This window comes from Amphiprion ocellaris, chromosome 7 (genome assembly GCF_022539595.1).
Source record: "Amphiprion ocellaris isolate individual 3 ecotype Okinawa chromosome 7, ASM2253959v1, whole genome shotgun sequence".
NCBI classification, from domain to species: domain Eukaryota; kingdom Metazoa; phylum Chordata; class Actinopteri; family Pomacentridae; genus Amphiprion; species Amphiprion ocellaris.
In genome coordinates, this window is record NC_072772.1 from 30495655 (window position 1) to 30518017 (window position 22363).

The 22363-nt window shown below is 39.0% G+C and overlaps 1 protein-coding gene across 3 annotated transcripts in view; it reads right to left on the reverse strand.

The window, feature by feature from the left end:
• Nucleotides 1-22363, reverse strand: part of cntn5 (contactin 5) — a 99463-nt gene that overhangs the window by 16647 nt on the left and 60453 nt on the right. For all 3 annotated transcript variants that reach the window (XM_035952914.2, XM_023280479.3, XM_023280480.3), the window contains exons 7-12: nt 20056-20259; nt 15574-15676; nt 10348-10529; nt 6844-6980; nt 6564-6693; nt 3856-4000 (exon numbers count right to left, since the gene is read on the reverse strand). In XM_035952914.2, coding sequence (XP_035808807.2) covers nt 3856-4000; nt 6564-6693; nt 6844-6980; nt 10348-10529; nt 15574-15676; nt 20056-20259 — 901 coding nt within the window. The remainder of the gene's footprint in view (nt 1-3855; nt 4001-6563; nt 6694-6843; nt 6981-10347; nt 10530-15573; nt 15677-20055; nt 20260-22363) is intronic.

The following is a 22363-nucleotide window of genomic DNA, read 5'->3' on the forward strand; positions in this document are numbered from 1 at the left end:
CATCAGACAGTTGCCTGTTTATGTTACGAAAAAGCTCAGAGGACCGAGGAATGTGCAGTCAAGAACAGCGCTTCTATTTACTGTGCATCTTTTAGCAAAACATGAAAAGAAAGGCTTTTTAAGCAAACATCAATCAATCATTTAAATGTGGTAATGAATTTGATTTGCAGATACCACTAAGTGCCTCTATCTGGAACAGGATTAAACACAGATTTTTTAAAGATACAGTTAATGAGGTACAGGTAATGAGGAGACATTTTCAGTAAAAGAAAAAAAAAAGAAGTGACATCAAGGTTTTGATGTCAAGGACAGAGAAAGACCATCATTTCTGCGACTTTCAATTTCGGCGCGGTGCTCGACCTTATCTGATCTTGTGCCTTTGAAAGCACACAATAGGCTGCAAATTGAGCAATTACAGTATAATTTTAAATTCATTAAAGGGAAGTTTCAGTACAAAATCTGCACTACACAACTTGAAATAAAACAGATGTGAGTCTTTGTTCCTCTGCATCAATATTTCCATAAATCTAAACAAACAGTGCATTCATCTGGCGTGGCGCTCGTGAATCCACCTGACAAACCCTAGATGTTGCTGCATTCAATGAATCTAAAGCAAAAACTGTCAAACCCTGATGTGCATATCACCGAGCTGTCCTCCAGAGAAACACAAATGTAAGAGAAGGGGGAAAAAACAGACCGGCAAAACTATACACCTGCATTCATAACTAGCCCCTTGTCCAGCTGAGGGACACTTGCCATGTGGTCTTAACATTTCGCTCTGACTGGTAAGTAACAGCTGGGGAATTTAGAGCTTGACATCAGATAGTATGGGATGTAACTGTATGCAACAAGCCTGGAAGCAGGTGTGCGAGCAGATGGCTAAAGAGCAGAAATCACGTTTAAATATAGTATTGTGATCGCGCCGAGCTCTTGTTCTTCCCTCAGCGTCCACTGCAAACTTCTTTTAGTTGAGGAATAAATATTCATTTGCCATTTGTTACATTTTTTTTGGAAATTTTGTTTTTACTGGAACATGATCAGTTGAGAGGCTGACTGGAAACATGGTGTGACGGAGGGGGGTATGATATACACAGATCCCTGACTGGATTCAAACAAAGGGTATTTCAGTTGGCGCTTCCAAAAAGTTATTTTATATATGAAAATCAAATTCATCCCAAATCAAACAATGGAAATAATAGGGTGTATGAGGTTTTCTTGTCTGTTAATTCAATTCGTATTGTTTGGCATTTATATTTACAACACTAAGCTCTTTCATCATGAGCAAGGTGATTGAAACTGGCAAAGGGAAAACTCACGAGGGTGTGACAAAATGCAGCACAACATACACAATTCAGCAATAATCTGCAGCCAGGACACACTTTTCAAATTAGGGTGGAAATTCACATCCGACAAGGACACTGAGGCAGAAAGGACAAGATAAGGACTGCTGGGTGTACAGAGTATGCAAATCAATTCAACCTTAGGAAATTTAAGGGAAACACTGGAAGATCACAGCAAAAATATAGCCTTTGAAAACACATTTTCAAAATCTGAAGCAAGGCTTCTCAGGTGAAATCAACCACACTGCTACTCCTTATTTACATCAGTAGCCGATGAGGCACTTTCTTCACATTTAGCAGTTTTTATTACAAAAATGCCAAATGCTTCATTTACTGACTGATTCTTAAACAAAGGGTCTGTGGATTTCAAATGACTCTGCTACGTACTTTCAAACTAATGGGATTAATACTTTCAATTTAAGAGACAAAAGCCCTGAACATTAGCGGAAATCCATGTTAATTACGAACCTTCATTAAGTCAGCACAGCTGTCAATTCCAGATAAACGTGAAGCTGTTTCGATTCCGCCCCTGTTCTTCCAAGAATAGAACGTCTCTCAACCCATAAACTCTTTACTAAAGGTAATGGCAGAGAATCCTTGCAGGAGTCACCCTGGCCAGGAGCTGAAAGCTGCTCTTCTTTATTTAGTCTTTTCTATATTTTTTTTCCCAGATGGAAATCACCTTTTCACAAGGTTGAGCTCCAAGTGAACGGTGACTTCTGTAAACAGTGTTATCCAGTTCATTAACTTACTACAGTGCTCTTAAGTTGCTACAGACGTCCTATTAGAGTATCAAATTCAATTAGTGTTTCAGATCATCAAAGCTGTAGCTGCTTAAGAGGAATCTGAGAGAAAAGTTCGAATTACTGACAGGAGAGACGATGAAGAAAAGGAACCGCATACATATATAATGACAGCAACTACCAGTGAATGATAAATTGCTCTCAGGGCAGAGATTAACTGTTTTGCCGATATTTTTCGTTAACAATTTCAGGCCCTCTTGGGACAACTTTATCGGAAGTCGGATTAAAACACGATCAAGGTGTTCAAACTGGTATGAATCTCTTCACGGTGAACACCAGCAACGGTGAAAAATTGATTTGCGAGGGTTTGACAAATACCTCAAAGGCTTTATCTGATCCAGAGCAGCCACAGTCATTAATCACCATTTTAGGGCAACACTTTCACAACCCATCCATCAGCTCTAGTGATGAAAATAGACACCCCGAATGACCTCTGAGGGCTGCGTTTCTTTGACTAAAGAGTAAAATAACTCACAAATGTCCACAAACCAGTGAAATGATAAACCGATGGCCGCATACTCTGCTACCATCCACCTGTTAGAGGCATAAAGATTCGTCGCTGCCTGTTTGAAGGAGCCACACACTGAGGATCTGATAATCAGCTGGATGCCCTTGCTGCGAGGCTGTTGAACAGACTGCTGAATCTTGGCTGATAAACAAAAGGTCTCATTCTCTCGCTCGAAAACTTGAGATGCTCAGCAGTGACTGAAAATTTTCAGCGGCGTCGCTCAGTTTGATTGATGGGCCCTCGTCCTGCTCAGCCCCCTCTAGGTGCGACGGAGAGATGTTCCTCATAAAGGATGATGCCTCAAACTGCATGTGAATTCCAAATGTAATTGTATGGACTAAATTGTCAGCATCCTTGAGAAGGAGGTGGGGCTGAGGATGAGTCTCCGGAGCCTTGCCGGTACCTAAGGTGTTTTATTTTAGCGGTGACACTTAATTTCAGTTACAGTAATGAAAATGTGATGTGTCACAACAAGACATGTATACAATACCTCCAGGGCCTGAGCCCGGATGATAACAGTTGAATTTATGCCGTAAAACCATGATGAATAACAATATAAAGATATTGAGCGAGACAAACTTTTCATGGCTTCATACATATTTTACAGGGCAATTAACTTTCTCTCATAATATTCTTTTCTCTAAACTGTACAGAGGAAGAAAATCGGATGCAGTAATAACACAGAAGCGCAGTACTGTAAATCTAACACAGTCTTCAAAGAAAATGTATACAATCCATCCCGGCGATAACAGCAGCAATTAAGCCATCCTCAAAGTCTAAAATATTTCATTCCAGACACTGAAACACATCCTCCAACCTAATATCATTTTGCAATAAGAGGCTCGAGGAAGATCACAAGTTTTACACTTTGTCTCACTTTTCCAAACCAGGCTTAAGCATTAACATGATATACTGTGCAAATGTAAATGTCTGCTTACATGAAGTCATGGCAGACTCTAGCCTAATGTAAAATGGGCTTAAGTGTGATATTATGCCCTTAATATATGAACCCAGGTGTCAGCTTTTGTGCAGGCAAGCATCAACTAAAACTAAAGACTTGTTGAGCTGCATTTTCAGCTCCTCACAATATGCATGTTTCCTTACACAGATCTCTTACTTTGTGTATTTTAATAATAACAAAAATGAGCCATCCAGTACAGTAAAAGTTACTTCTGCTTGAGAGTGAAACACAGAGCTGCTGTACCTCTTATTCGGCTGTATCCTCCTGTCACCTCTCTTCCATGTTATCCGAGGTTTGGGTGATGCTCTCGGTTTGCATTCCAGCGATACGTCTTTTCCAAGCGTGGCTATGACCCGCACTGGATTGGGGACAAACACAGGTGCTGACGCTGTGGAAGGCAAAAACACAGTAACTTAAAAAAAAACACTCTTATTTTGAAAGGATGTCCAATTATCGTCTTTGAAACGAGCCCTGAATCAAACGACTGATAAAGGTAATAACCAAACAAAGCAACATAAAGTAAAACAATACTGCCTTTGATAAAAATATGAGTAGCCAGTTTTTGCTAAATACCATAGTAACTAATTGTCTGCAACCTGCTCACAGCCTGCAACACAGATGGGATTTTCTTGTTATTCTGTTACTGCTGAATCTGTTTGCCTCACAACTTGACCTGCTTATTTGTGACAGTTTCTTCTTTAACCTGATAGCAAAAAAAACAACAAAAAAACCCCCCAACTTCATGCTTAATGCAGTTTTAATCGCTGTGTGGTTGCTATGTAATAGGAATGATAATAATTATAAATATAACACTAGTTCTGCCTCTTCAACTGTGGCATTTCAGAGTAATTATTTCAAAAATGCTCCAGGGTTCAGACGGACACATCGTAACTCAAAGCGCTGCTAGATCAAAATAATTATTACTTTCAATGAAATAACTAGAATTTCAACATGTAGTAATACAAAGCATGCTTCTGTACTTGAATTCATTTAAATATGATTTAATATATTGTAAAATGTGTCACACTTTGTCTTAATTCTGTGCTTATTTAGTAACCACAACCAGTATATAAATATGCATTTTTTTCGTACACCCTAATTACTGAATAACTCATCGTTCGCGCACATCATTAACATGATGACATGGTCGGATGATTTGTAACTGCTTCTATGAATATTGTTTTTAACCCACATTTAAGCAGGCTGCCTGTGTGAATAATAAATACATAAACATTTTCAACAATTATGACTTGCTCAGGAGAACAAATTAAGCGGTAATGGCCTAAATACGGCTTCAGGCGCTCAAGTAGATGCGGGTCTGCTGGTATACAGCTGCATTACACATCAAGGCCATCCACAGGCTACAGGGCTTTGTCAAGTGTGATTATTCAAATGCTGAATGATGCTTCATAGGTGACATTATACACAATGACAATTCAATCCCATCTGTAGCTACAGGCTGACCCTCCTCCCCGCAACACTTGTGTCTTTGAGCCTGAGTAGTTGTCTGAGTGGCAGAGGTCCCTCTGGACACGGGAAGTAGCGGAAAACAGAGCAGTTGCTGTGTGTATTTGTTTTAATCAAAATAAGAGCAGGCCTGCAGCTGGTGGCAGCAGTACCCATATTGCTTCACCCGCCACCCTCCCAGTAGAGCTGGATCTGGGACAAGATCACAGACGTGAGGGCAGCCGCTGCCCCCCCGTAGCCTCCAGTGATCGCTCATCTGCAGGCTGTTATTAGTCATGTAATCTGTCCTGATAGTGTTTGCTTGTGGACATCTCCGCGGAGCACAGGTCACTGAGAAGATATGCCTGGAGGGTATGGTTATGAAAACATTCGTCAACAGCCCCCAAATATCATCAATGTGACTGTGACTCCAAGGAAGGCACAAAGCACCTCCTCGTCGGCTCAGATAAACCTTATTAAAATCTAGAACTTCTGACTCTTGCAGACAAACCTTGAATTTAAATCAACGGAGCAGCGGCTGTTTCACATGATTTTTACACTGACGGTTTACAGGGTGGACAAAGAACTTTGCCGATTTGCAGTAAGATTTTCAAAATGCCAAAGATTCCCCTTCAAAAAAGGGCAAGGCACACAGACAGTAAATCAAACTGTCCCTCGGGGAAACATGAAAGGGGACTGGGTGTGACCAGATGTGTCTCAGTAGAAGATGACAAGGAGAAAATAGCGAATCAACACAGAACAGTGGACAGCTATTCAGCATAACTGGTATGTTTTTAGCCTGAAGCCTCGAGGCTGAAGAGCAGAGTTTCCTTGGATCCTGGAAGTGAAAGTGATGCAGGGTTTGCTGTTTACAAAAAGGAGGAAACTGTACAATGTGTTTTAGCAATTACTAATTATGAATGATTATTAGATGCACACTGGCTAATAAATACCTGATGAAAGTCGTGTCCAAAGTGGAGATTTGTTTTTTCCAAATAATGGGGATTTTAATGTAGTCTGGGCTTTCATGACAAATGATAGAGCGGAGATAAGACCCTAATGGAGTCATTAAACTCCATCAAAGAAACCATTGATGTCTCTCTCCTAGTGTTTGCTCCCATTAGTATAAATCTATACCTACAAGTCATTGGTTTTCATTCTACTCAGAATAATGTAGAACTGCTCCAGACTCTCTTCAACTTGATGCTTGCAGACACCTCATTGAATATAACCATAAGAGTTGTTCTTTTATTCATGCTGTCCACTGCACTGGGTTAAATCAGGGACCATTGATTGGCAATCAGCACATCTCACAGTTCAGCGTCTCCCACTTGCATTTCAATCTCCCTTACCTATCATCCGGTACCTCATTCAGGATGTCGATACTCAGTCTGCCATTTTATTCTTTGCAGAGTATCAAGAAAAATGCTGAGAGGAGAAGCAACCTCGCAGAATTAACATCACTTTTTGTTTTAAATAAATTAACAAACATAATTCATGCCTACCTAAAATCTTGAGTTCAGCATTCGAGTAGATGGCACCATATTTGTTTTCGGCGACACACTGGTACATTCCTGAGTCCGTCTGCTGCACTTTGTGAACGGTCAGTTCCCCATTCACTATCTCCAGCCGACCCTGTGAGGGGAAAACACATCACACCTGAATATAGTCGCACTATACATGATAATCCTGCATACAGTGGATGTGTAGTTTCACTAGAATAATTCAGATGTCTCACGGTACAATCAACAAAAGGAGACTGTACTGTGCGGTAAAAATGGGTACCTGAGGTGTCAAGGGCAAACCATTACGAAGCCAGCGATAGGTGGGCCGGGGCCTCCCAGTGGCCTTGCACTCCCACTGGAGCTTCTCTCCACTATCCATCTGAGTATCATTAATCATTCTGACCCACTGAGGGAGGGCTTGAAGATGGGGGGAAAAAAAGAATAAGTAATATATCCTTGAAATGCGCACAAGGCACAAGTATGGTTGGCTGTACTTTTCACGAGAAAGAACATGCACGCACAAATACGCTTTGAAAACACAATGCAAGAAGTTGTATTTAAGTTTAGAGCTGCAAAGGTGAATTAATTAAGCAGAAAATGAAATCACTGAATAACTTTTGATGGTTTTCTTGTCTTAACATTACAGTAAACTGAATATATTTGGATTTTAGACTAAAAACGAGACATCAGATAACACCTCTAAGGGCTATCATAAATTGAAAGTGATATTTTTGACTGTTTGTGCATGTTTATTGATTGATCAAGAAGTGTGTCAATAGACAAATCGATTCTAATGACGATTGCTGCCATCCTCTTTAAAATCACTTTTAGTTTATAATGTCTTAAAACTAATTTCCAAAACATGCAAATATATGTTTAAAAACATTCCTCAACAGACAAGGTTACCTACAGTGACAATCACTTTATGTTATTTAAGCCTTAAAATAAACTTTGCTATTGATATCTGTATTCAGTCTCTGGATGCTTGCACACAAAAATGCTTGAATCACTGGAAATCCTTGACACACTTGCTTTCCTTGCTCTCGCACTGCACTCAACAGAGTTAAGAGGTAGATAGAGTAAGAGGGTAAAGGTTTAAATCTATGTACAGTACAGACCTTCAAGGGCTTGTGTCTGGGGTTATACAGTAGTAAACCCAGTATAACAGCCCTCTTCTAGTCAAGATCTACAGCCCAGACAAATACTCACTGACAGAAGCCACCCACTGAATGAGTTTGCCTAAATTATGAATCTAGTATTTGCATGTGCTGTGTACAAAATATGAAGCTGAGATCGTTGTGGGGCCCAGAGTTACACAGATGTCACAAAGATTAAAGCCACCGTCTCCTTTCCAAGTGCTGATCGCATTCATGTTTCTGTGTCATTGTATAACTAACACGCTCGGCGCTGCAGGGAGGTCGTAATAACTGTAGGAAATGAACGAGTAAAAACACTTTATTCAGCTGAGACTTGATTCTGTGCAAAGTGCGAAAGCGCTCCTGCTTTCTTTTTTTTACACTTTTTTTTGCTTGTATCATGTTTGTAAAAATGTTCTTTCTTCCCTCCACTGCTCGGCTGGCCATGGCCTATGCAAACTAGGCAACGGCCCTTCCTGGGGGCCTCTTTACCAGCCAGCCTTTTTATTTTTCTCTTTTTTTCCTTTCCACAGCCTACTTGCTTGTGTTTCCAAGGCTCCATCCACATTTCCTGTCCAACTCCACATACTGCGGAAAATCTCTGTCACAGCCTTAAGATCTGAAACACCGTATAGGCTGTATGTTTTCCTTTTCATCTTGTAGTCTCTTTCAATCGAGTGTGTCTTATCTTTGGTTGCAATTTTTTCAATTCTTGCACATTTACAAGATTCTGAAATTTACCAGAACCTTTCGCTGGGGCAGGATCATTCTGTCAGTCTTGTGTGGGGGAGGAAATGTTAATCAGTCAGTCACAAACCCAAAGCCTTCTCTTTTATTTGAATCCCTTTCATTTGTACTTTTTACTCCTATGTATTTATTTTAGTCTCAGATAAGACATCTACAGATGCACATGGTGTCATCAATACATATGTAATTGTACCCATCAGGCGCAACTGGCATGTATTAGCCAAAAGTAGACTATATTTCTTGGGACAATTTAACTAATTGGCAATGTTGTGCTATTAGTTTATGACCAATGTAATAAATTAATACAAATGAGTAGATGTATAAGGTTTAGAAGACATACTGGCGCTGACTTCACTATAGTTGCGATTTCTTTTTGTTTAGACAAAATCTTTACAAAGATTTCTGACATGTTTTGCTTTGTTTGCTCTTTGTGGTGTATTTCTTGTGTAGTGTGTGCAGACAGGAGGACGCCCCCCCTATCGAGCCGTTTCTCCCACGATAACATGCCAAGCACGCTCCTTTCTATTCTTTGCATATGGCACCTTCGGTAGAATACTTTTTCTGTGGGGTTTGATTGAATGATTATGGGCAGGAAGGTCTCGCTCACAATGAAAGTTCAAACTACTAGCTGACCTGTGTAAATTACATTTAGTGTGAGGCTGCTACAAATTAGGCTCCCTATTCTCCTTGTGATGTCAACAGAATGGAGGTTGCCAAGGAGTGCAGGGCCTTGGAAATGTGTCCCACCAAGGTTGAGGCAGTCCATTATCTTGGTTCTGTGCACATGGCACGCACAGAGAGGAATGGGAGACATGCAGCCTCACAGATAAGTTCGTTGATTGCAGGCAAAGGCAGTAAGTCAGGACTGCCTCTGGGAGCATCTCATTATTAGAAAGCTGAAAACTGCTTTTAATTAAAGTCCAAACTAGAACTCATAGGTAAACCCATGTCCATACTAAACAGAAATGTGTAAGAGACCGTGCATAAGTAAAACATAAATGTGGTAAATATTGACTAAATTTGCACTCTTAATGCTTTAGTTGATGCTTTCGGTGATAAGCATTGATTTAGTAAAATGAATTACTGTGTATACCTGAGTTAGTTTTACACTGAAACTGTGTTAGTAGAAATAAGATTTGGTCCCAATTATAAACGTTCCCAACATCGGCTCTTTCTTTAATTAAGCTTATTATTTTAATTTTATTTAACACTATAAGATCTGTTAACTAAGGTTTATGTTTTTTATAGGGGAAAAGCAGAAACAGGTGCGCAAGTTAATAGTAAGCATTATAACTCCCAGGGCATGCATCTATAAAAGCCACTCGAGAAAAAGTAAAGAAAAAAAAACAATCGTATTATGAAACTACAACAGCTAAATAGAGGTGTAGCTCAGAACAAAACACACCTGACTACTTGTCTAAGAGACCCACATCTCTTTCAACTCAAAGAAACAGCTCATTTGTTGCAGTGATAGATACTTCCTCTTGGATTATCTGGGATGGATGCATAATTAGTCCTCAGACAGTTCTGCAAATTCCCAAGCCTTGAACTGGAGAACACTGTAACTAGAAGAGATTATCTGGTGAAAAATGCTTGGAAACTGCAGAAGGACTAAAATAGCTCACAGAAATGGCAGGGCGGTTACTTAGATGACTATTCCTGGAGTAAGTACATTAAGACTCGTGCTAATGCAAGCGTGCTCTTTGACAATGTATGATGGCTGCACAAATGTAAAAGATCTAAACAGATCAGCAGAGGATAGGAGTCGGAGCAGTCAATGGCCGAAGGATCACAATGCACCACATAACCCTAAAGTCCACTGTTTGACCAATATAGACAAAAAAAAATCCCACAATGAACAAATAAATACAGTAAAAACTATGGAAATATGGTATACTCACTGTAGACCTGCAGATGTCCTTTGAAAGCAGTGCCTCCTCTTGGATTCTCAGCTTTGCATTCATAAGTTCCCGAGTCCTCCAGCTGAATATTGGGAATCTCCAGCACAGCCTGAGACTTCCGAAGTCTTGCTTTCTTTGGGATGTTGCCATTTATCTTCCTCCATGTTATTGTTGGCACTGGACTGTGAGAAGAGAAGAGCAGCGTTATACACAATACTCAGCAACACAGGGGCTTCAGAAGCATTCACATAACGGCACAGGGTGTAAACTGCAACGATGCAATTCACTACCGATAATAAAAAGTGACAACCTTATGGTTTTCTTTAAAAAAGAATGTTACATTACAAAAGTAGAGTAATATGAATGTTGCATGTTCATACATTACATTAAAAAGACAACCATGATATAAGTTCTCTCTAGGTTTTCTCTGGAAATCCGAGTCCCTCAGTCCCTTTTATTATATTGCATGAAATGTTATATGTCCAAGTTTAATGCTCCATCATTTCATTCATAAATCAAATGACCTAAATTTTGCACAGCAAAAACAAGCAACTGGAAGAGTTGTGCTTGAATGTTGAATGTTGTCAATTTCTTGAATACATGAGTAGCCACAATAAGAAGTGAGTATTAGAAACACTGTGGCTTTAATGTTTTGCTCTTCATGTAAATATCTGACCTTTGAAGCACTCATAATATATTTACGATACCAATTGACCTGCATCTGAAGATGCATTTATTAGATCCTCCTTTATTCCAGAGGAATAAGGACAATATTCAAATCAGGTTATTACAAAGGCCAGAGAGCTTTATCTGATTAGTATTCATGCAATGTTATCCGTCCCTGTTTATTCATGAATTTCCCTATAGATGCTTATGATAGATGACTTGCACATGCAGATACAGAATGTCTTACTATATGTTCAGTATCAGTAGTCTCTTGTATGACAACTAGATTTGACAGGCCTCTGAAAGATGGAAATGTGACACCGTACAAACCTCCAGTGAACCCATCAATCATTTAGCCAAGATGGAAATGTTACATCCCTGAGCTTTTTTACCAGTTCTAAATTCACAAGGACAGTGAAGGGCTCTCGGCTGCAATGGACTCAAATTAGGATTCACATCATGCTTCGTATTAAACAAAGTGATTCTTTTTAATTTTGCACTGGAGGTATGTGTTTTACGCTTTTGGGTAAACTATTGCTTTGAAAACTTTCCTTTAATTTGTATTTTCCAATAGCTAATTAAGTAATTTGCAGCAACATTTCACTCTCCTCACATCAGTGATAGTGTGAAGCAAAATAGTAAATAATAGTTTGTACGTTCAAACACTCTTGGGTTACTGGAACTTGAAATTTGTGAACATGGTTACACCAACTAGCCCCAACATTAAAATCACGTGCCTAATATTGCTGCCTTTGTGCTGCCAAAACAGCTCTAAAACGCTGGATATTTAACCTCTTGGGGTGTCCTATGGTTTCTGTTTGGAGGCCTGGTCACACTCTTGGTCATGCTCCTCGAACCGTTTCTTAGCAGATTTTGCAGTGTTGCGTGGTGCAGTGCCTGTCCGAGAGTGTTTTTGCTATGGGAGGACGTTCTCGGTTTGCAGCAGTGTTCAGGTGGGTCAAAGTAATGTCCACATAAATGCCAGGACCCAAGATTTTCCAGCAGAACATTGCATTGCAACAGGATGATCAATGGTATTTACTTCACCTGTCAGTGGTTTTAATGTTGTGGCTGACTTGTATGCTAAACCAGCAATAAAAGTGACTCTGTGCAGCATGTCTACCAGGAAAAAATAATATCATCAAACACTACTAGTGTACTGTAGGTCTGTGTTTTGTATCTGGCTTTTTCATTTTAATGCCGCTAGAGATGTAGAGACTTCAGAATCAGTAAATATAGCATGGAGTTGTTTTGAAGCACTTACTTACAGAGACCTTTGCTCCAGCTTAACTCTTTATTAACCAGAGAACAAAGAAAAATCTATAGAGACCTCGAGAGGAAGGAACATGATGGTGAAATCCATGTCAGAATTTTTCTTCTTCGGAGGATGAATAATGAGCACCAGGCCAGTACATGCTCACAGGACTCGGGGGTGGACAGGAGAGAATAGGTTCACTCAGTTTAAAAATGATAAACTCTTCCTGTCAGCGTCCTCTAAAGCTGCTGAATTCTGCTCATTCTGGTCCATTTCATCAACGTATATAAACTAAACGTTTTACACCCCAACACTGTGAATGTGGTACACATTGGAGTTTATGTAAGGCGTTACAGTTTTCAATTTAAGAGTGTACCCAAAGGCGAGTGCTGTAGATTACATCTTAATTAGCATTCCACACAAATGCTGTGCCCTCATCTGGACTTGTTCCATAATAAAGGTTCAAAATTAAATCTAACACCAAAATATAATGGAGAATTGCTTTCCTTGAGATCATTAAGACCTAGATAATAACCAACCATTTAGTTCATTTTTGCTAAGCTCTCAATTTCTTGGTACCTTTAGGAAATTGTAGACTATTTGGAAAGGAGTATTGAAACGAAACACAAAGACACATTCACCTGTATGGTCCGAGCACAAACAAATGTCTTTCAAAAGCATTACGAGTATAAAATGTGCTGTGTTAAGAGGCACTTTTGATGCTGATAATGTGGTTCTGTATGGCTCAATGAGAAAAGTAACCGCAGGCTTCAAGAGTTTGGTTCCCTCTGGGGTCACTGAAACTAAAAGTATATCCAGTACTCCAAGGCAATTTGGATGAAAGCATCCAGCACATGCCACATATTATATTTTAAGTGGAAATGAGTGGGTTGAGTGTGTAACCTAGCAAAATTTAAAGGCTTTTTGAACTACACTGAACTTCATATTCCAATCTCCCTTGAAATGAAAGCAGCTAACAGCAGCATTGCACTTTACGGAGCTGCTTGTAGAACCAGACTATGAAGTCGGACTTTTAAATTGAATTTGTTATTTGAAAATGTGCAAGTCGTATATCATCATCTATAGGTGGATTTTATCATTCACTGTATCTGTCTTGACCTTTCAATCTGAAAACAAAAGTGGATACAAGCTGAATGGATAGATACTGCTAAAGAGCCACTAAAGGCTGAATGTTTGTGTATCAATGAGGCTGGAAGGCGGACATGTCCTCCATCTTGGCTGTCTATATAATAAATCTACCTTGTTGCTTTTCTGTCCATATTGCATTTATTGCATGTCTGTGCGCCAGGAAAAACCAATCGCTCTTTAGTTTTCTTATATTTTTTTTCAACTGAAGTTTCTGTGAAGGATATTCACAAAGTTCTAAAGACAGAAGGTTGTCATATTCTGTAAAGATTATAAAGTCCCTTGAGGCAAAGTTGTGATCTTTGGTTATATAAGACATGGATTTGACTTCACTTGAAACCAGTAAACTCACAGTTCATATGATGACATTGAGCAGTGTCATATTTTTAATTTAAGTTGAGTCTATGACTGCTTAAAGAATGATATAACTATTGATAACAAAATGCCTTTTAAGCCTAACAAAGATGTGATTGGTGAGCTAAAGCTAATGTGAGAACCGACTGCAAAACACTAAGCTGAACACTGAGTTATTGGACTGAATTCAAGTCTTGTTCACATAAAAGTTGTAATAAGTCTTTAGGAAAAAGTGTTAATGATGCCAATTTCCAGCCAACTTCTACTTTATTTATCTTGTTTTGTATGATGTTAGCTGAAACAGCACAGAAATAGAAGAGATCTCCTGCTACATGTTGTTTTTACAAAATCATTCTACCAGTTACTAAAATAACACACAAGGTGACCACAGTTCCAAACTTCTTCAAGTTAAAAAGACTATTTTTATTGTTGCGTTTTTCATTATCATTGCCTCATTGTTCTTTTTGCCCTTGACTGTGGTCTACAAAGCACTGTCGCTGGTAAATATCACAACAGACAATCACATCAAGGAGCTCTGGCATTCACACACAAAGAGCTTTTCTGTCTCGTACTAGATAGTGGTGCCATCATACATATTGATCAACAGGAGTACAAAACCCATTTTAACTTCATTTTCGGGGCTATATAAAGACTGGCATTTCTTAATAGGGTTCATTGATAAATCATTCATCTCTGCATAAAAGGGTAAGTCACTGGGATCAGTGTCTGACTGAGAGCCATCATGCACAAATTACTTCATTGAGGGAAGCACAGGCCAAGAACTCAAGCTGTCTGGCTGTTCAGCAAGAATCCAGCAACTCCCGCTTTGCTTCATGGGAAACACCGAGGGGTGTGAGATTATAATGCAGTGTCTATATATTTAGAAAAATGACTGACCATAATGTGGATAATTAATTAAAATCAAGGTAAACAATTATGAGGCACTTAGTCATCTGTAGATTAGCGACTGTTTACACTTAAGATAGGAGTCAGAAATGAATAATTTATGATGACTAATTCTAAACAAAATGGAGAAGGGATGATATAAGATTGTGCTGTGCAATAAAAATTATTTCCTGTAATGTCAAACACCATGTCAACCTTGTTGGAAATTTGAAAAAAAGGATTAAAATGTTTTGAATTGAGTTCAAATTTTACACATAGGTTGCTTCCACTTACAGTACAGTTTAGTCATTACAACAACTCTGATAATAAAAAAAGTAAACTTGCATTTTTTTTTTTTTTTAAGGGAGAAAATGCATTGAAAAAGCAGTAGTTTTGTAAACCGTGAAGCCCAACTTCAGCAACTGTGGTAAGTGGTTTGGGTTTTAGTCTCTGTGGACAAGAGTGTTTTCCCTCCTGGCAGACAACTATTACCAGTTTCATTTTTTCAGACACATAACCTTGGCTTTCTACATTCATAACAGACCCTGAAAGCACCCAGGAAACACAGATACATTAGGGCTCTCAATTATAAGAGCACATGGGTCCCTCGGGCTGAATTCCCCATTCAGTCTTCCCTCCCTACCCCCCCATGCACTAACATGCCATCTAACAGCAGAGCTACGATGCTGCACTCTCTACACTCACTTAACATACTGCCTGAAGACAAGATATGCCTGGTTCCCATTCAGGTAATGGAATAATGTAATTTAAAGAAGAGAGAAAACACAGGCGGTATTATCTAAAGGATCTCCCAGCAGCAGAGCAGTGATAGGCTGTAGTTTACTCTTCCTAGTGATTAATATGATACCGCTGTAATAAACAACTACGTATATTTGTGCAATATGTCCTTGTTTACTTACTTCCCTAGAGCAAAGCACTCCAGCCTGACAATGACTCCTTTGGCAGCCAGGACAGATGTAGGGAAATGCACTTCAATTTTGGGCTCATATTCACCCATGACACCTGAAAAAAGGTTAAGAAAGAGGAATGGCACACATTAGAACCAAATGTATTGCAACGGTTACTTACAGTATCCCTCCATTTCCCACCATTTTCTACACAAAGACCAGGTGGACTTAAAAATAACACAGACATCCATTTCCTGTTTCATCCGTAATTGTTTAATGAGCATATAAGCGACAACTCAAAAACAGATTCTTGATGTTGAAATCTCTCAGAACACACGCTACATGAAATCATGCAGTGTGCAGGTGTGGAGTGCACATTATGCACACCATCTGGCGTACCTTTCAACCATCCACCTTCATTTTATACGCTGTTCATTAATAGGGATATTGATACCGGTTTAAATCAGATTCAGAGCATGTAACTAAACAATTATGCTTTTGATCTCCACAGAAAATGAACTGAAACATGGGCTGTTGATTATAAAATGAGTTTAACTAATTTCTTTTAACAGTTTTTTATGTTTTATTATGTTTTGCAGTGAAATTATTTGGGGATATAAGATAAATTCTACACTAGCAGCATGTCACAAACTGTATAAGAAATAGCAAGAGAAGCTCAAAAGCTGCACCATCACCAAAACAAACCACTGGGATGATGTGCGTACAAATATTCTCCAGTGACAACAACCGGGAAAAGGACTCTGTTGTCCTGAAGAATTAGTAATCCACTCAGCAATCCGCAAACACATTGCAAAGGACACAAGTGACAGCGTGTTATCAGTCTTGCTAAGTGCCACTATGACTAACACCTCCTCTCTAAGTCGTAGCCAAAGGACACGACTTCTTTGTTTATTCATCTGTATGTTGGGCCGGCCATTTATTTCCATTTGTGTGGCAGATATGTCAGATGGCTTTGAGCGAATTTGGAGAAACAAAGGAAAACACCGTCATCTGGGAAATACATACTCTTATCTGGTTAATTAAATAGAAGCTAACTGGAAATGTTAAATATATACAATTACTGCATATGAACGCCACTGATGGAAACACCGCTGCTAACCCCAACACCTGCCTGAGCACACATCAAAACACATCAGAACATATGCAGCGCGGCTCCACATGCATTATAAAGTACATGATCAGTAAGACAAATGACCGGTGTGACATTTGAGAAACCATAATTACACTTCCTACGTGTACCTGACACTTTTTATGTGACAAAATGAATGCAGCAAAGGAGTGGGGTTATTGAACTGTGGCCCACTATGTATGAAAAAGGAGTTTTATGATATTTGTTCCAAAGAACTTTTCAATTTCAATCTCATTCTCAACATTTATGGCTCCAAAGCAGCCCTTCACATATAATGAATTTGCAATATTTCATTGGCTCTTGCCATAGTATATTCAATATCATATTCAGTCTCAGTGGGTGGACTTGATAGAATTGAAAGGAATAATGTCTAGACTCGGCGTGCTAAAACATTACCGACCCTCACTCGCAGCGAAGCTTTATATTTTATCTTCCAATTTCCTTTATTAATCGCATGAAAATTACAGTTTTTTCCTCCTGTTGTGCTTTTTCCACTGAAAGCCAATTTCAAAGCAAGATGCCTGATCTAACATTTACTGGAACTTCAAGCTAATAGCATTAGAAAGCGTTTTATTAGCTCTCTGATCTGGCAATTCATGTGTCTTCAGATGCCTATCAAAAGCACTAATGCTGGAGTAAATTCTGAAACTTTGAAAGGAAAATACAAAATATCAGCAGCAGAGTCTTGGCTTCGGACTTCAGAAACACATTTTGCAGGTTTGTAAGTTTTAAGAGATTCATTACACCTGCTTAAATATTCATGACGTGACATCTCCCTCTTTCTTTCTTCATCTCCATACACTTGAATTGGTCCCGTCAATGCCTAGACAGCTGGACTGGTCTATCTAAAAATAATTATACAGCCACATCCCTAATGTGATACTCACTAAAGGAAGCTGCCCTGAAGGGACTGACCCTCCATCTATACTGCATCAGCAACGATTTAAACAAGGGACATGATTAATATTCAACAAATGGTGTAATAAACCAAATGACCTCATGTCAAGTTGCTTTAACTGATTTTGCTTTTATTGATTTTTGTCTAATGTGATGGTTTGATGCTGGAGGCTGGGAAAATAACACTTTATCTAATTAAGTTATTTTTAAAAAAATAAATAATGCTACTGTATGCTCTTCTTTGCCAGAGCAATGGTATTTAATGGTACAGATTGTAGATGAGAAATTTTCTTGACAGCATTCTTGAGGGTAAAAAAACAACAAGGTATTTTTACTAACAGTATGTTGGCTAATAATCCAATACAGCAGGAGGCCTTAGGTTTTCAATAATAATCCACAGTGTAGTCGGGAAAACATGCACATATGGGGATGGCATGTTCCTGCAAACATTATCTTTCACTGATTTTACCACCAGCATGCAGCCAGAAGATCGAATATAACAGTAACAACATCACGGGGGCCGCAACCCAACAAAATACCTATTTGTAAGTAAAAAATGATATGAATATATTGATAAATTTGGGCTGCATTCTTGTATTTATGGAGTTTATGCTCACACATAACTGATTCTAGCTCCAGATGGGTAATTCCCATGTAGTTTCTCTACTAATCATATTTTTCTTCTTAACAGTTGAAGGAGTAGAAGTGAGCAAAACGTCAGAATAAAGAAAACTATGTGTGCACATGAAGTAACCATGGCAGATTGTTCCTGCATGGTACAATGCCAGAGGGGTTTCAAACAGGCTGTGCAAAATATCTAAATTTTTTATTTGCAGCTATTTCATTTCACTGTAGTCTCCCCTTTCATTAACAGACATATGCTTTACGTGTGTTCTCATCCACAACCACTTCAAAGCAATCCACAGTAACGTTCAGCAGTGGATTCTATTTACACCAAAGCATTAAATCAAACAGATAGTATTTCTGAGATGAACTCTGTGTGTTCAAAAACAGCGCATTAGTCCGGAGTTCAGCGTTTAGCCCCGTTCTGCTGAAGGTGGATTGCGATTCGTCGATCAATGGCCTCCAGCTGGGTATAATGGAGCCCAGATGCTTGTTTTGATTAAGAGAGTCAGGGTTGGAGCTGACAGTGGTGAGCTGCGCACAGATCCAGCCTGAACTGTCTGCTGTGTAATAATCAGTCACTTTTACTGAGGCACAGATTGCAGTGTCTAATTGGTCAGACTCCAATGCTTGAAGGGTGCACACAGCACGGCAACATTTGGGTGACTGCTGTGAGGTGCGCCAATGTAATTTTCAGCATTTTAGACCCAAGTTCAAAATATAGAAGGCTGCTGAGCGTCGTGAGACTAGCTAGGAGAGAGTTGCCAAGGCATACTTTGGCATGACGGACGTACAGGTGTAGAGACTTGATTTGGCCATGTTGGGTTGCAGGTGAGCATGCTGTCCATCAACCTGTGTTTTATGGCAGCGTATCACATGGATGCTGCAAAATTGATTTCTCTTTCTTCACTCGTTGTCGGAAAAATACAAAATTCTGCTTCTTTTTCCAGCCACGAAGGCTAATAAAATGGCAACAGCAGCCTGACCACATGCCCTTCCGACTGCATTTGGCATCTCAGCTACTGAGAGACACAAACCAATTTGGCGTAGTTCCGTGCAAAGTATTATGTATGTCTCTGAAGGCCACTTCATACAAGGTTATGCAAATACAGAGCAAGAATCTTGCTGGAAGGCATGTAATCTTTAAGAGGTAAATTTGTGTCGTAACATTTGGAGCAAACCTGTTTCTGAGGCACAGAGGCCATTTCACAGCTTCACCAGGGATGTAATCTCAGTGGCTCTTTGAAACCTTGACAATGACAGACACCTGTGTGAAGTGATGGACGTCTCTCTGTGTAGTCAGATGTAAAAAGCCTGTAGGTGAAATCCACACCTGAATCCAACAAACAGCTCGACAGCATGGCTCCTGAGAGGCTAGTATAAAAGAGCAAAATCCCATCCACAGCAAGGGCCATTGATTCAGTTAATTTTATGCAGGAAAATGATTTCCCTGATGGCCAGTTTCACCAAAGCACATTGTGAGCAAAGAAGGCTCCCCACTCTAATGTTAAAGCATTGCTCACTATCTATTTACGGTGTGTATGGAATTCAGAACGCCTTCCACTAACACAATGCTCAGTGGAAAGCAGAAGACCGGCCCACTTTTATTAAAATATCTGATGGTAAAATTTTTCTCAAAACGCATTATGATACAGCAAAGTGCACCAGCGGTGGATAAAATATGATTTTCATCTGTGCTGAACAAGTTCAGCAGGAGAAAGCACTGCAAAACATCTGAAAACTATTGCAACATCTTTCTACTCAAATGAACAGACGGAGGATTCTGCAGGATTCTCCATTTGGTTTTACCATTGAATACTCACCGTCGGTTTTCAGCGTCAGAGGCGTTGGGGGACTTAGAACTTTTGCATTCGTCACTGTGTTCTTCACCAGACAGATGTAGCTTCCTACGTCAGAGGGTTGCACCTTCGAGATGTAAAGGTTTCCTGTGTCCTGGGAGATGAAGCGCCGACTGTCCTCAGCAACAAAAGAGGGGAACTCATTAAACACCCAGCTGTAGATGATCTCTGTGAAAGCAAAGGAAGACAATACATATTAGAAAAAATGCAAGTTATACACTACCGGTCAAAGTTTTGGACACACCTTCTATTCAGTGTTTTTTTTCTTTATTTTTACTACTTTCTACACTGCAGATACATACTGAAGACAGTAGATGGTTTGGGATGAGATGGACCACAGAGTGAAGGCAAAAGGGCCAACAAGTGCTCAGCATCTCTGGGAACTCCTTCAAGACTGTTGGAAAACCATTTCAGGTTCTACCTCATGAAGCTCATCCAGAGAATGGCAAGAGTGTGTAAAGCAGTAACCAAAGCAAAGTGTGGCTGTTTTGAAGAATCTAAAATAAAACGTTTTGACTTATTTCAAACTTTTTTGTTTACTACATAATTCTATATGTGTTCATTCATGCTTTTGAGGCCTTCAGTGAAAATCTACAACGTAAACAGCCATGAAAATTAAGAAAAACATTAAATGAGAAGGTGTGTCCAAACTTTTGACTGGTAGTGTGTGTTGATTTTTAAAATCTTTTTATATGTTTCTGAAAGTAATCTATGAACTTGGTCAAAAACCCTGTGCCCTGCACTGGTTCTACATTCTTGGATATTCTGAAAAAACACAGTGGCTTTCTTTAATATTCTATTTCAGTCTCTACTTCTTGATTTTCAATAACAATACTAATTTTCACTCTTTGTAGAAAATTAATAGGTGATCATTGACTGAGTTTCTTACAAAGCACAAACCTGGTTTTGCATCTGTTCTTATCTGACATGTGGGCTATTGCTGTGCTCTGATATATAGTTCAACAAATATACCTTTGAAACCAATGTCAGACTGAAGAAAATGATCAACACTAGCACAACATTAGTCTTACAAACACTGTAAATCACTGCTCAATACCCATGAAACAATCATAAATTAAAGAAGTATAGTTTTTGTACAGGGACAAGCATCCTAAGCATCAGTGTAAATCGACAACAACAACAAAAACAGGGCCTTAATCAGCCTGTTATTTACAGTGTTATTTTAAATAAATCACAATGCCATCAGAAAGGTGAAACTGGCATTACAGCTCATTATTTCAGGTTGGACTGATTCCTCTGAGCTCGATCATGTGTGTGTATACATACGTTCAGGGTCATTAAACAATAGGAGACGTCCTCTAGTGTAAACTCAAAACAAGACAGAGCACAGAAAACGATTATTCTGACTTTATAGCTAATAATCTTAGCGTGATTATCAAGGCATTTGCATCTAGGTTGAATCTTTCATAATCTATTCATGAATACCAGTGGGTGTGAGTGTAGGAGAGAAGCTGGGAGACTTGACTGTACAGATGTGGCTCTGTTTAGTATTCTTTACAAATCATACTGATATGCAAATGAAATATTAAAAAAAAGAGAATGGATGGATGAAATATGACTACGGTACGCTGACAGTGTGCTGTTTGCTTAGTGACTGTTGTGCAGAGTTCTGCACGGCCACATCCATCAACAGAGGACTGTCAAACACAGGGACAAATTAATCCATTTAACATTCCTAACAATATTTCACAACTCTTTGATTGTGCATCCGTAATCCATAATAAAAAATGGATCAACCTCTTGTCCTCTTGGTAAATAATAAATAATGGATAATTCAAAGATGCAAAGGCACGGATTTAAGCTAATACTTGGTTGGTGGAATAAGAAGTAAATTGAAATCAAATAGTTTTCGAATATTGCATGTCAACAAATTAATTTGCAATCTTGGCATACTTTGTTTAATCTACTGAGAATACTACTTATAAACATGATGGAAGTAGAGATAGAGGGACAACAAAAACTGTATGAAACAGAGAATGATAACTTACTACTAAACATATACTGATGCAATAAATTTAAATATTTTCCACCACAAACAATCAGCATTGCCAAAAATATTCAAGTTCCGACAGGTTTTGCTCGAAGTTCATCATACTTTAGCCTCATAAAAGGTAAAACACTGTTTACCAAAGAGCATGTAAAGATGATCAAAGCCATGAAATGGAAAATAATAAACTTTTCACATCTCAGTGACTCCAAATTATTTCTACTCAGGAGACTGATCTAATTTAAGTGGCATTTTCATGTCGTT